This window comes from Mirounga angustirostris, unplaced genomic scaffold (genome assembly GCF_029215605.1).
Source record: "Mirounga angustirostris isolate CCGP_5_RB_7025 unplaced genomic scaffold, mMirAng1.0.hap1 SCAF_1, whole genome shotgun sequence".
Classification (NCBI taxonomy): domain Eukaryota; kingdom Metazoa; phylum Chordata; class Mammalia; order Carnivora; family Phocidae; genus Mirounga; species Mirounga angustirostris.
Window position 1 is genome coordinate 118,168,295 of NW_026991709.1, and position 15,534 is coordinate 118,183,828.

A 15,534-nucleotide genomic window follows, 5' to 3' on the forward strand; every position below is an offset into this window, starting at 1 on the left:
TCAGGTTTAACATGTTCAGAACTGAAGTCCACTTCAAAGCTGCCTTCCTTCTGTTTCCTATTTTGGTGAATGATAACAATAGCAAATAGCTGCTCAACCCAAGAGTCCAAGAGTAATTTGGACTATTTCTTCCTCATTCTCCACACCCAATCCTTATCCAGTCTCTTAAATTTGTCATATATATTTACTTTTCATCTTTACTGCTACTGGTCAGCCTAGGCTACCATAATCTTCCACGTAGATTAGTAGTCTTTCCTTGTCCCTGTCCCAAACATTCTCTGTGTTGCAGCTACATTAAACATTATGGCTGTTAAGTTCTCTGTCTCCCCACTAGAGTGTAAGCTCTGTGAAAATGGGAATCATTGCTGTTATAGTCCCAAAACTTGTCACATAGTAACATTGAATTTGTTCAATCAAAGGAATCGAAGGAAGGAGAGAAGACGAAAGAATGGCTTCTATTGGAGAAATTACAAATAAGTTGATATCTTCAGATTTTGTTATATTGAGGAGGTTGGTAAGAGGTTACATATGAAAAGGAGTTTGTTTATCATAGAAATATAATTCCACAGCGCACAGTAGATAGAGCTAGTAGCAAGGCTGTAGAAAATGTACATAAAGCAGAGCTTCCTAACTTACATGCCAGTGGCATACAGTGTGCCAGAAATGGATTCCAGGAGAAGCAGGTAGGAATTGGGATGCCTATATTTAGACCTAGGTCCGTCCGACTCTAAAACTCATGTTCTTTCTAGTAAATCCTATTGCCTCAAACATAAGATGATTTTGGCAAATGATGTCATTAATGTTATTAGGCTTATATTTTAAATGTTTTTATAAGGAAACCCAAAGATATCCATTAAAATTGTACAGTTATTTTTATATAATATTCTTAGATCATTTTAGATCATTTTAATAATGTACTTGTTTGATGTTACTATTAAATATAGAATGTAGTATATATGATGAATGTTTAATGTTCAACTTTTGAGCTTGTTTGTAGAATCGATTTGCTATATACTTAAGAAAAGAATTGCTTTATAACTATTTGTAACATTCTGTGTCAGTTTTATACTGTTACAATGTCTACTTGTATAGTCCTGTCTCTGAAAAACTCAATTTTTTAAATAAGTAAAAATGAACAATTCTGAGGCTCATCTTTATCAATTATAATCATTTTAAAACTTGTATTATGTTTTGAACCTAAAATTGATTAAGTAGTATTTTAGTTACAGAAGCATCTAAATAAATAACAGTTTACTTTATGTAAAGATCTGTACTTTTTCCCAGAAACCTTAAGATATTTTTTTTACTTAACATTTAAGGTCAGCAAAGGAGGCAGAAGACAAAATAAAAAAGGCATTAGAAAAAGGAGAAACTCTTCCTACAGAGGCCAGATTTGATTCCAACTGTATTACACCAGGTAAATTCACTGAAAGAAAAATTCTGAGAGATTGATTTTTTTTTAATAATTTTATTTATTTATCTGAGAGAGAGGGAGCATGAGCGGGGGGGGGGGGGGTGGGGTGGCGCAGAAGGAGAGGGAGAAGCAGGCTCCCTGCTCAGGATGGAGCCCGACATGGGTCTCAATCCCAGGACCTCAGAGATCAGTGACCTGAGCATAAGGCAGAGCCACCCAGGCACCCCAAATTATGAGAGATTTAAATGTAAATGTAAATTTTTTTTCAAATGCATTTTTTGTTCTAGCCTCTACTTATTTTGTCCTTAAAATTCCAAATGCTGTTTTCCCAGTTGTGTCCCCTCAGGAGATGTTTTGGTCACCTTGATTATAAGTGCTCCTATGAAAACCCACTCTAGGGATTTGCAGATGTCGATAAGAGCAGTTGTGTACAGAACTCTCCCAGATGCACAGAAACCTAGTAGGATCTTAAAAGATCCATCCTACTCCCACCATTTATTTGTGTGAAAACTGACCCAGTGAGGTTGTGGCTCACCCACGTTCACATAGCTAGCTGTTGTAATCAGGATAAGAAACCCGTTCTCCTACTTTAGAGTACTTACTATTGTACTTCTTAAAGGCAGGTAAAAATTCTATGACTTTAATGAATTTATTAGTATTATAAGTTTAATTTAACTTTGTGTGCAACAACATACTCTGTATTTATTAGAGCTTTGTCTAACAATTACAATCCTTTGAAAAAAAATCTTAAAATCTTATTTATTCATGAATTCTTTACTGTGGTAATTTGTCTTTCATTTAAGTGCCTTTATCATACATTGCTTGATTTAATAATCAATTTTATCCTAATTGTGGTTTAAGACTGCATTGCCATTGACTCTTGACCATCTGGACTTTTCCTGAAACATAATCACTGTAGACTCAGTTTCTAGGATAATAATAATAATTTTCCAGATAAATAGTAGTAATAATAATAGTTGTTGTTATTAGCAATCTAATTAAAGCTGCATGCCTTAAAAAAAAGGTTCAGAATCCAACAGAGGAAATAGAAGATTGAGTTTCTTTTTTTTTTTTTTTTAAAGATTTTATTTATTTATTTGACACAGAGACAACGAGAGAGGGAACACAGGCAGGGGGAGTGGGCGAGGGAGAAGCAGGCCTCCCACTGAGCAGGGAGCCCGATGTGGGGCTCAATCCCAGGACCCTAGAATCATGACCTGAACCGAAGGCAGACACTTAACAACTGAGCCACTCAGGCGCCCCAAAGATTGAGTTTCATTAGAGAGTTGAAACTGCCCTGGTGTGAAAATACGTGAAGCATAGTTTGAGGCAGTAGTAACATTTCTTGACTTACCTATGTAACTTTAGCTGGATTTTAGGGTGAGCAGTGAAATGAGAAACAGTTGTAATATTTGTTAGAGAAAGGTACAAAATTATTTGCTTTTCAAGATAAGCATGAGGGGTTTGACTTCTTTAGAGATCTTACACCTAACTATTTCCTGGACACTCAGATCCAATTTTGTGTTGTCCCTGGGAACATAAAAAGAGTGCTTTTTATGTCTCTCTCATTATAAACTTTTTGAAACTTTTTATTTATAGGAACTGAATTCATGGCCAGGTTACATGAACATCTGAAGTATTTTGTAAATATGAAAATTTCTACAGATAAGTCGTGGCAAGGAGTTACCATCTACTTCTCAGGCCATGAGGTTATTATCTTTTTTTATTTAAAGAGATTTTTAAAAATTTAATATTCTAAAGCATAGCATTATTACCACATTTTTTTTAAACATATATTTAGACTCCCGGAGAAGGAGAGCATAAAATCATGGAATTTATCAGATCGGAGAAAGCAAAGCCAGATCATGATCCAAACACCAGACATTGTCTTTATGGTTTAGATGCTGACTTGGTAGGTATAATGTTTATTATTATTATAACCTTATGCCATTATAGTTAAATATCTAAGAGACTTATATAAGAAGCTTTCTGGCTGTGGAAACAAATACTGGAGACATAATAAGGATTGCTACTTCTGCCATTAGCAAGGTTCTTAAACAATTGGAAAATGAACTCTTTTGTTCTAGTTTATGATCAACAGGTCTCTATAGTCTTCATACTTGACTGATCCTAGTGCTATGAATACTCTGCTGAGATCAGGGTAGAGGGCGCTTCTACCCTCATGCTTGATATATAACTTTTAATAATACCTGTTCTGGTAACTCCATGACCCAAATAACTTTACTATGCTTTTTTTGTTTTAACTTTTTTTTTTTAAAGATTTTATTTATTTATTTGAGAGAGAGAGAATGAGAGACAGAGAACACGAGAGGGAAGAGGGCAGAGGGAGAAGCAGACCCCCTGCTGAGCAGGGAGCCCGATGTGGGACTTGATCCCGGGACTCCAGGATCATGACCTGAGCCGAAGGCAGTCGCTTAACCAACTGAGCCATCCAGGCGCCCTGTTTTAACTTTTTGTTACGGAAATTTTCAAACATAAAGTAGAGAAGACAATATAATAAACCTTCCTATGTCCTTTATCCACCTTAAATAATTTTCAACTTTAAATAATCCACCTTAAATATTCAATAATTTTCATTTTCTTATTCCTAACCATCTGTCTCCTTTCTCCTACTCCTCTGACTCTTGAAGTATATCCCAGACATTGTATCACTTAATCTATAAATATTTTATAATGTTTCTTTAAAGGAGAAGTGTTGTTTTAAAAAATAACCATAATGCCATTATCCTACATAAAATAAAAATTAACAATCACTGTTTAATATACAAATAACCATTTAGTATTCTCATTTCTCTGATTGCTTCATAATTGTTTCATCTGTTTTGTTTGAATCAGGATTGAAATAAAATAAACAGTGATTGTTATAAAGGTCATGTGAGTCTAAGGTAAACATTTTTTCTTAGAAAAACACACTTCACCCCATTCATAACCAGTAAGTGGATTAGATTTTGATATTTGTGTATTTAATGTGCTAATTGTTTTTATTAAATAAGCATGTGTTTTTCTATATAGAAATGTTTTTTATTTAGTTGTTTCTATGAACCTGATACTATAAAAAATTAGAGAATAGAGACATTTTTTAATCACTTTTCAACAGATTATGCTTGGATTAACAAGTCACGAGGCACATTTCTCTCTTTTAAGAGAAGAGGTTCGGTTTGGTGGCAAAAAGACACAAAGGTAAATCATATTGCATATATGTTAGAAGAAAGAACAGCAGTTAAATTAAGAATAGTAATCATCTAACAGAAAAATTATCTGTAAAGATTTTCTCCCATTCCATGGTTGCCTTTTTACTCTGCTGAAATTTGATGCACAAAATTTGTTTTTTAATTATGACAATGTCCAGTCTATTTTTTTCTTTTATTGCCGTACTTACAGTATAATATTCAAGAAATTGCCAAATCTAATGTCATAAAGCTTTTCCCAATTTTAGGAGTTTTGTAGTTTTAGCCCATACACTCAGGTCTTTGATCCATGTTATTAATAACCGTATATGGTGTAAGGTAAGGGTCAACTTCATTCTTTTGCATGTGAATATCTAGTTTTCCCAAAACCACTTGTTGAAAAGGGTATCTTTTCCCCCATTGAATGGTCTTTGCACCTTGGTCAAAAATTGTTTGACCATATATGCAAGAGTTTATTTCTGGGCTCTGTATTCTATTCAATTGATCTTTATGTTTGTCTTTATGCCAGTACCACAGTATTTTGGTTACTGAAGCTTTGTAATAAGTTTTGAAATCAGAAAGGGTGAGACCTCCAACTTTGTTTTCCTTTTTCAGGGTTATTTTGGCTATTTGGGGTCTCATGAGATTAATTTTTAGGATGGATTTTTTTGTTTTTGTGGAAAACATCATTGGGATTTTGATTGGGATGGCATTGAATATGTAGATTCTTTTGGGTACTATTTACAGCTTGATAATAAGTTTTCCAATCCATTAATACAGAATGTTTTTCCATTCGTTATGTCTTCTTTAATTTTTTTCAGCTGCCTTTTGTAGTTTTAGTGTTTAAGTCTTTTATCAGCTTTTTTTTTCTTACTTGTTTTTCCTTTTATTTAACAAAAAAATTAATGTAGTCACCATGCTATACATTAATTACATCTCCAGGACTTACTTATCTTATAACTGAAAGTTTCCACCTTTAGGCCACCTTCCCCCATTTTGCCCAACTCTCACTCCCCCACCTCTGGGAACCATCTGTCTATTCTCTGCATCTGTAAGTTCAGTTTTTTGTCTCTGGTTTGTTTTTTTTTTTTCTTTTGCCTCCTTGGTCAAGTTTATTCCTAAGTGTTTTATTCTTTTGGATGGTATTCTAAATGGAATTGTTTCTTAATTTCTTTTTTGGGTTATTTGTTGCTGGTATGTAGAAACACAGCTGATATTTATGTGTTGATCTTGCTTCCTGCAGTTATACTGAATTCATTTTTTGGCTCTAGTAGTTTTTTGTGGATTTTGTGAGATTTTCTGTATATGGAATCATGGCATCTCTAAATAGAGAGATAGTTTTCTTATTTTTTAATTTGTATACCTCTTATTTCTTTGCTTGCCTAATTGCCCTGGCTAGGACTTCAAGTACAACGCGCTGAATAGCTATAGTGAAAATGGGCATCTTTGTCTTGTTTCTGATCTTAGGTGGAAAACCTTCAGTCTTCTCCCATCAATTATATTAAATGTAGACTTCTCATAAATTCCCTTTTTTATATTAAGGAGGTTCCCTCCTATCCCTACTTGGCTGAGTACTTTTATCATGAAAGGGTATTGAATTTGATAGATGTTTTTTTTTGCTAGTTGATTGTATGGTGTTTTTTCCTTTGTTTATTAATATGATCTATTACATTGATTTATTTTCTTGTGTTGAGCCGTCCCTTGTATTCCCAGGGTAAATCCACTTGCTCGTGTTATCTAATCCTTTTAAAATACTACTGTCAGTTTATATTCTTACTTCTGGCTAAACTTGGAGTATTGGCCAATAGCTTGGAATATAGACCCCTAAACCAAGCCAGGGAAAGATAAGAGGAAAGAAGTGATGGTGCCTCACCATTGAAGCCTTAGACTGTACTGCAATAGGCAGAAAAGTATAAATACTCACTTATCTGTATGCTTTCTGCTGGTGACCAGACTTAAATGGGCCAGATCCCACTGGTTTCTTATATCTGTTCTATCTTATTTAGGCTTTCTTAATTCTGAGAATCTTTCCACAGAAAGCATAATGCAGACCAATTATTTTGAACTTTATGTTATATCTATTATACTTCTATCTTTACACTACCCTGCAGATTTCATATAAATTATATGCCTGGATTACAAGAATTAATTATCTTCTAATGATGTTTTATTTTAAGCGTTGCTGCATTTTTAAACTTGAACCTTAAAGATATAATTAATTTTGTGTTGATTATCTAATTACAGGGTATGTGCACCAGAAGAAACCACATTTCACCTCCTACACTTGTCTTTAATGAGAGAGTATATTGACTATGAGTTTTCAGTATTAAAAGTAAGTATTAATATAGCTGTGGACCAAAGATGTGTTAGCAGGAATTTCCATACAATTTGATTTTTTTCTCCATTTTGCTGTAGGACAAGATCACTTTTAAATATGATATTGAAAGGATAATAGATGATTGGATTTTGATGGGATTTCTTGTTGGCAATGATTTTATCCCTCATCTACCTCATTTACATATTAATCATGATGCACTGCCTCTTCTTTATGGAACATATATTACCATCCTGCCAGAACTTGGTGGTAAGAAAAGTTTAATATTCATTGGAGGCTACTTTAATTTAGCACTCAGCTAATCCTAAAAATTTCACTCAGTTTATTAGATTATTGCATGCACAACTACAGTAGGGAAAAAATTGGGGGTTTCTTTTGGTCTAAGGCACCAAGCTCTGGGGTTATAATTTTCAGTGGTTCACAAGCAAAGAAAATGACAAGAGTTAAGCAGCCTCATTTATTGATACCTGACTAATCTCTGCCTTTGATTGTTTAAGAAAGCCAGCAGAAGTTGTTTATTTCACTTAGCTCCCTTCATATTAAAGCATAGAAGTTCATTTTTCTAAATGGATAGGTATCACAATATTTAATAGGGAAAGATTTTTCAATTGAGAAATTGATAAACAGTGGTGAATGCTGAATCAAACAGACAGCAGAATAGCAGGGCATTAGTTCTTCTCAAGTTAACATATTAAATGAATAATCTGGATAGATTTTAGAACATATGTAATTAACTATTACCAGATGTTGGAAATGTGGTAGGATTATTATGTGAACCTGGAATTTCTTTTATTTTGCTTTAGTTGTTACATGTTTTATATTATAACATCAAGTTCATAGACACTAGAGTCAGTTATATAGCCCAACTCTGAGTGTTTTTTCTTGGTTAGTAGAGTGCCAACATTCAACATTTTATAAAAAGAATTTTGTAGAATTGTTTAGAAAAAATAGTGTCCGCTTTTAGTACAAATTTAGATTTTGTTCCTTTTAGGTTATATTAATGAAAGTGGGCATCTCAACTTACCTAGATTTGAGAAATACCTTGTGAAACTATCAGATGTAAGTAACTAGATATTTTTATTTTCTTGTCCCAGGGTAGCTATAAATGGTCAGAAGCCAATTACATAATGTCAGAAGAAAAAGTTTTGGTACTTCTACTCCAATTGATCATTCTGTGTAATTTCACCTAAATTTATTTTTATTTGCTTTTTATTTTTGATTTTCAGACTAGTAGATGAGGTCCCCATGTGCATAAAAAAGTAACATTCTTTGATTTCCTATGCCCCAGAAGTGGCTCAGTCATTAAGTGTCTGACTTCAGCTCAGATCATAATCCCAGGGTCCTGGGATCGAGCCCCACATCGGGCTCCCTGCTCCGCGGGAAGCCTGCTTCTCCCTCTCCCTCTCCCACTCCCCCTGCTTGTGTTCCCTCTCTCACTGTGTCTCTCTCTGTCAAATAAATAAATAAATTTTTTTTAAAAAAAAAGAAAGAAAAAAAGAAAACCCTAGCAGATATATCACAATATACCATTAAAAAAAAAAAAATGTTAGAAGTTTGGTTTGTATTCTCCCAGACATACTTAAATTATTTTTAAATGAATTTAAATATTTTTTACAGTTTGATCGGGAACACTTCAGTGAAGTTTTTGTGGACCTAAAGTGGTTTGAAAGCAAAGTTGGTAACAAGTACCTCAATGAAGCAGCAGGTGTTGCAGCAGAAGAAGCCAAGAACTACAAGGAAAAGAAAAAATCAAAGGTGTCCATTTTTTTAGGTGTCCTTTCATTTTTTTAGCTGTAAAGGTAAAACTGATATTCCTTGTTCCTCATTTTCCTTCTTATGATTTTTAGGGTTGCCTCATTTCATTTTCATTTCTTATTTTCTCCTATTGAACATTTAAAAATTTTGGTTTCTTCTTTGTTAGATCCTATCATTTAAATCTGATCTTTAAAAATCAACTTCTTGGGCGCCTGGGTGGCTCAGTTGGTTAAGCGACTGCCTCCGGCTCAGGTCATGATCCTGGAGTCCCGGGATCGAGTCCCGCATCGGGCTCCCTGCTCGGCGGGGAGTCTGCTTCTCCCTCTGACCCTCCCCCCTCTCATGTGCTCTCTGTCTCTCTCATTCTCTCTGTCTCAAATAAATAAATAAAATCTTTAAAAAAATAAAAAAATAAAATAAATAAATAAATAAATAAATAAAATAAAAATCAACTTCTTATTTTTACCTTTGAAGAAGAACATTGTGTTTTCTTTGTTCATCCATCCTATTAATAAGTGAAGAAAAACTTCTAAATATAAGAGCCCAGAAAATTAGTTATCTTTTGTAAAATGTGGGTATTAATAGCATTTAATATTGAAACATCAACTAGATCAGTGATTTTTCCCTAGAAGTAATTTATATATAAAATCATATATAAAAAACAGCAATAGGCTAGTTTAAGAGTAAATAATAGCACAATAGCTAATAAATGCTAGGTGCTCAATAAATAAATAATAGAATCAGTTAGAATATGCTAATACCCTATAAAACATCACTAATAAGCTCTAAAGAATGTCTTATATGTGTTAGCTTCGAAGAGAAACCTCTTATGAAATTTTCCTCAGTCTATTCATAGTTACTGGGTTCTGATAAAATTAAGGAGTTTCCTGCACTCTCCTTGCTATACTGGTTCTATTTAGGTTTAAGGCTAGTAATTCTGCTCCAGGAAGGGTATTTATCCTGATTTTCTCTAGTGTAGTGCTTCTAATTGATTAGATTTTTCTCAGTGAAACTTAGGAGCTGTCAGTTTGCTTTTTACTTTGTTTTTTCTCTTAAGGAAATAGTCTCAGCAACTATTTGGGAATCAGTAATCCCTGGCTCCACGCAGCTCAGCCCAGTCCTTAAGCTTCACAAGTCTTCAGGCATGTAGTTACTGTTAAAGACACTGGCAAACTGAGAGGAACTAGAGGAAGAGTCCCAGCAAAGGAAGTTAGCAGAGGCCATAGTTTGGATGAACAAAGGGAAATGGGAATAAGGGAGTAAGAAGAACTAATGAGGGAATAAGGGAGTAAGAAGAACTAATGAGAATCACTGGCAGTAGATAGGCAATCAGAAAATAGAGGACAGAAAAGTTGAGATCACAAGGGGGGGAAAAACAGATGGGAAGGATATGAAGAATCTTTGATTTCCTATGCCCCAGAAGTGGCTCAGTCATTAAGTGTCTGACTTCAGCTCAGATCATAATCCCAGGGTCCTGGGATCGAGCCCCACATCGGGCTCCCTGCTCAGCGGGAAGCCTGCTTCTCCCTCTGATGAGATGTGAGAACTATAGAAAAGCAAATGAGTTGCATGAGAGAAAAATTTAGAAGTGGAGAATAAAAAACAGAGTTATAAGAATGATGGAATCCAAGGGCGCCTGGGTAGCTCAGTTGGTTAAGCAACTGCCTTCGGCTCAGGTCATGATCCTGGAGTCCCGGGATCGAGTCCCACATCGGGCTCCCTGCTTGGCAGGGAGTCTGCTTCTCCCTCTGACCCTCCTGACCCTCCCCCCTCTCCTGTGCTCTCTCTCTCAGTCTCTCTCTCTCAAATAAATAAATAAAATCTTTAAAAAAAAAAAAAAAGAATGATGGAATCCAAAGATACAGAAAACATGTAATATTTGTAATCATTGGATTCGATTATAAACAAATAGATTATGTTAACACAATAGGTGAGAATTACCTATTACATATTTTTGAGAGGCCTGAATAATAAAGATTTAGAAAACAAGTGATATAAAACCAAAACATTTACATAGTATTTGAGGATTATTTTTTGAAAGAACTTTCACAGTGTTGTCACTTAAGGATCATTCAGTTCTTTTTAGTATTTTTTAAATCTCCCTGTTCAATTATCTTACTTTGAAATACATCTCGCCATTAATTTTATATTGATTTATAATTTTTGTAGGGCCAGGAAAATGCCATTTGTTGGGCTGCTTTAGACAAAAATGGAGAAGAAGTGGTAACTTCTAAGGGTGAGTACAAACTCTGTATTCACTATGTTATATTTTTGACAAGATGATTATTGTATCATTCCTTAGTAAGTACTAATTAATAATATTGGATGGAACAGATTTCTATGTTAGTTTGTAGGCATCTGCTTTGCTATGTATTTGTCAAAATTCTAGGTGGAAAAACAGAATATTTATAATTTTCAGCCACTGTCTTTTGGCTTTTTTTCCAGATAATTTAGAAGATGAAACTGAAGATGATGACCTATTTGAAACTGAGTTTAGACAATATAAAAGAACATATTACATGACGAAGATGGGAGTTGATGTAGTGTCTGAGTACGTTTTTACCAATGCTTTTACTTTAAAATAGAAAAAATTAGATTTTGCAGTTCTTCAAAAAACAGCATAATTTTGATAGTTAAGGTAGTGGGCAAGGAGAATTTTTTGATTACATAAATTATTGTAGTGTCAATCTTTCAACTGCTGTGGTTTTGGAGAAGGTGATAATTGACATGTGTTATATTCCTTTGGTAAAAAGTTAGCAGGTAGAAAATGGTTAGTTTTTTTTTCCTTCCATTTTCTGGATTCACATCAAACTCATCTCAAAGGCTACCTGGCTTTAAAAAAAAAAAAAAAAAAGGCTACCTGGCTTAGCCCCAGGTTAATACCTAGCCCAAAAGTTCCTTAAGAACTTGACCTCTAGAATGGTAACTTTCACACTTTTAAACTGCAGCCCACAGTATGAACTACATATGTTTGTATTTTATTTAATTAACAAAATCTTATAAAGTGCTTACCAAGTACCAAGTGCTATTCTAAGCAATTTTAAAATATTGACTGACTTAATTCTCACAACAGTTCTTTAAGATAAATAAATTACTATTTTACAATAGAAGAAATTAAGGAATGGAGAGGCTTTTTTTTTTTAGGTAGATTATTTTTTTCTTTTTTCTTTTTTTTTTTTTTAAAGATTTTATTTATTTATTTGACAGAGAGAATGAGATAGAGAGAGCATGAGAAGGGGGAGGGTCAGAGGGAGAAGCAGACTCCCCACTGAGCAGGGAGCCTGATGCGGGACTCGATCCCGGGACTCCAGGATCATGACCTGAGCTGAAGGCAGTCGCTTAACCAACTGAGCCACCCAGGCGCCCATATTTTTTTCTTTTTTTTAAGATTTTATTTTTAAGTAATCTCTACACCCAATGTGGGGCCCGAACTTACAACCCCAAGGTCAAGAGTCGCATGCTTTACCAACTGAGCCAACCAGGATTTGAGAGGCTTAAGTGACTTACCAAGGTGACATAGTCAGTGAGTGGCAGAGCCAGAATTTGAACATAGGCAGTCTGGCTCCAGAGTTAATATTCTCTTTCTCTCTCTCTCTCTTTTTTTCTTTTTTAAGTTTATTTTTTTAAGTAATTTCTACACCCAACATGGATATAGAACTCACAACCTCAAAATCAAGAATCACATGCTCTACTGTCAGCTTAGGTGCCCCCAGTTAATACTCTTTTTTTTTTTTTTAAGATTTCATCTATTTGTGAGGGAAAGAGAGAGTGAGCATGTACAAGAAGGGGGAGCAGCAGGCAGGAGGAGAGGCAGGTTCCCCGCTGAGCAAGGAGCCCAATGTGGGGCCCAATCCCAGGACTCTGGGATCATGACCTGAGCCGAAGGCAGACGCTTAACCGACTGAGCCTCCCAGGCGTGCCCCCCAGTTAATACTCTTAACCACTGGATGAGACTGCTTCTCTCTAAGTGAGATAAGAGTTTCATGAAATGCTATGTACCCTTTTACATACTTAGATATTATACTTAGATATTTTCTATACTGTTCTTATCTTTTTTTTAATGTAATAAAACACTAAATATTAGATCTTTTCTAGAGCCTGCCCAGATTTAGACCCAAGCTTTTAGACATTGCTTTATATACTCTCAGACTGTCTTCTAGTCTAGTCTAGACATAGTATTTCCGGTCTATATTCATACTGACCTCTAGGAACTAGAGGTACAGGAATTCTAGTACAATTCACCAGCTCATTTAAAGCTTTGTCAAGTACCACTAGCATGTAAGACTTCTGAGACTTGAGATATCTCGTTGTGTCTCTGTCAAATGAATAAATAAAATCTTTAAAAAAACAAATAAAATAGTTATGCTTTTAATCTTTTATTCCTTAATCCTTATATTTCCTTGATTGCAGTTATATAGCACTGTAATACCTGCTTTGGGCAGTACATTCTTAATATGATAGCTAACAAATCTTGTGTTTTATTTCCCTTCCCTTTTATATATTAAAATATAGACTTATGAAAATATGATACCATTTGTTTGCCTAACAAATAAGCAAATCTTTTAAAATCGTTATGTTCAATGTTGGTCCAAAAGTGATGGTAGTATTCTTTCCTAATTACTGGTGGAAATATAAATTGGTAAAATTATTTTGGGAAGTGTATATCCAAAAGTCTTTAAAATATTTATCCCTTTGACTCAGTAATTCTAAGTACTAATCTGTCTTAAAAATATAAACTGAAACACAGACGATTCTTATACACAAGGATGTTTATTGCAGAGTTTTTTATAATAGCACAAAATTAGAAATGATCTACATGTCCTCATAATCATGTCCACTTCCCATGTATCATAGTCACCATCTTGCCATAACACTGTCCTCAGAATCTGTAGAACTGCTAAACTGGTACTTATAAAAAGTTCATAACAATTTGGAAAGATACTTATAGTATATTATTAAGCACAGATTTCAAAAGCAGGACACAAAATCATGTATACAGTATACTCTAATTAATATTAAACATAAAAAACCAACCAACCTGGGCATAGAAAAAAGACTGAAAAAAACCATACCAATATGTAATAGTGATTGCTGTAAGGTAATAAAAATGCTTTTCTTCATTGTCTAGATTTTCAATAATGAGAAAATATTTTTTAATGAAAAATTAATGTTTCATTTTCAAAAGTGTACCTCCCAGAAATATTGAGATCTGGAATTTCTAAATGCCATCTCTACCTGAATTTTGCTAACAGCCACTAGCAGGTTTATGGCTACTTTTTGGCTTTAGCCCAAGTCTCGTGTGTGGGTGTGGGTGTGTGTATATGTATTTTACCTTAAATGTTTTTTACCTTAAATGATGGTCTTTGAGAAAGAAAGGATTAGAGGGAATATTGTTCAGTGAATATAGCATTTTTCAAAGTGTGTTCTAGCTGCTATACCCAGATTCTGTGATCTTCCTCATTTCCTCCTGTGATTTTTCTCAGGCATCCTCTCAGATAAAGTTTCCCATCCCTGTCTCCTATCACACCCTGGCTATTTTGGACAGTGGTAATGCCACCTTATCAAAAGCTTCATTGGCCAAATCCTCAAACTTTAAACCACAGGCATAGTACATTGACTGAATAAATATGCACAGTAGGTTTAAGTATTATTCTGATGGGCGGTTTAGGGAAACTATAAGGCAAACCTTTAATCTGACAGGATGGAATTTGTTTTAAATAATATTTTGGAATTTTTCTGATTACAATTTTTAGCTTATTCATTGATTATATAAAACATATGTGAGGCAGAGTGTATCAGCAGATCATGCTCTAAAGACAAATGGCCTGTCTTCAAAAATTAACATTATAATGAAAATATTCTTTTCTATTTTCAGCGACTTTCTGGCTGATCAAGCTGCATGTTATGTTCAGGCAATACAGTGGATTTTGCACTATTACTATCACGGAGTTCAGTCTTGGAGCTGGTGAGGAATACAAACAAAAATAAAGTTTTGATTTTTTTTTTTTTTTTAAATAATGGTTTGTTCTCCTATAATCTCATTTAGGGTTCTCTTTTCTCTTTATTTCTATTTATGGTGGCATTTTTAAAAAGATATATATAGCCAAGTTTAAATGAAATATAGGTAATCTTTTCTTATATGAAAATACTTTTTAAAGACCTTTGTGTAACAGAGATACTTCCAGCCCTAGCAGATGGCCAATAATGAAAGCGCTTTAAATCTAAGGATTTAAAATTCTCTATTATGATGAATCAACTGTGACAGAGTGTTGATAATTAATGGGTCTGAGTGATGGTTATATAGGGTTGTTCATTACATTCTTTGCTACATTATTGTATGTTTGAAAAAATTTTTCTATCAAGAGTGATTATTAAAGAAGGTGCCTGGGTGGTTCAGTTGGTTAAGCGACTGCCTCCAGCTCAGGTCATGATCCTGGAGTCCCAGGATCGAGTCCCGCATCGGGCTCACTGCTCAGTGGGGTGTCTGCTTTTCCCTCTGACCCTACCCCCTTTTGTGCTCTCTCTCTTACTCTCTCTCTCAAATAAATAAAATAAAATCTTTAAGAAAAAAAAAGAGTGATTATTAAAGAATGGGTTATTTGAATGTTAGACTGGGAAGGGTGAAGAAGAAAGGAGAAAGGAATTATTTGCTTTTCCTTGAAATAGTAATAATTTTCCATTTCTCTCATGTTTCCTATTCCAGCAAGTTCCATCTACTTTTCTAAACCATCCACCAGAATAGAAAAATAACAAACCAAAAAATGATACAGGAAAAAGGAGAGACTTTTAAATGATGAGATTGTTTGTTTTGTTTTGATAGCACCTTTGCTAGGCTTTGTTTT

At 34.4% G+C, this 15,534-nt stretch overlaps 1 protein-coding gene across 3 annotated transcripts in view; it reads left to right on the forward strand.

The window, feature by feature from the left end:
* The window catches only part of XRN1 (5'-3' exoribonuclease 1), a 115,066-nt gene that overhangs the window by 13,113 nt on the left and 86,419 nt on the right, over nt 1-15,534 (forward strand). For all 3 annotated transcript variants that reach the window (XM_064586873.1, XM_064586877.1, XM_064586878.1), the window contains exons 3-13: nt 1,320-1,417; nt 3,014-3,123; nt 3,216-3,326; nt 4,533-4,615; nt 6,847-6,934; nt 7,018-7,186; nt 7,929-7,996; nt 8,555-8,692; nt 10,862-10,928; nt 11,138-11,243; nt 14,568-14,657. In XM_064586873.1, the coding sequence (XP_064442943.1) occupies nt 1,320-1,417; nt 3,014-3,123; nt 3,216-3,326; nt 4,533-4,615; nt 6,847-6,934; nt 7,018-7,186; nt 7,929-7,996; nt 8,555-8,692; nt 10,862-10,928; nt 11,138-11,243; nt 14,568-14,657 (1,128 nt within the window). The remainder of the gene's footprint in view (nt 1-1,319; nt 1,418-3,013; nt 3,124-3,215; nt 3,327-4,532; nt 4,616-6,846; nt 6,935-7,017; nt 7,187-7,928; nt 7,997-8,554; nt 8,693-10,861; nt 10,929-11,137; nt 11,244-14,567; nt 14,658-15,534) is intronic.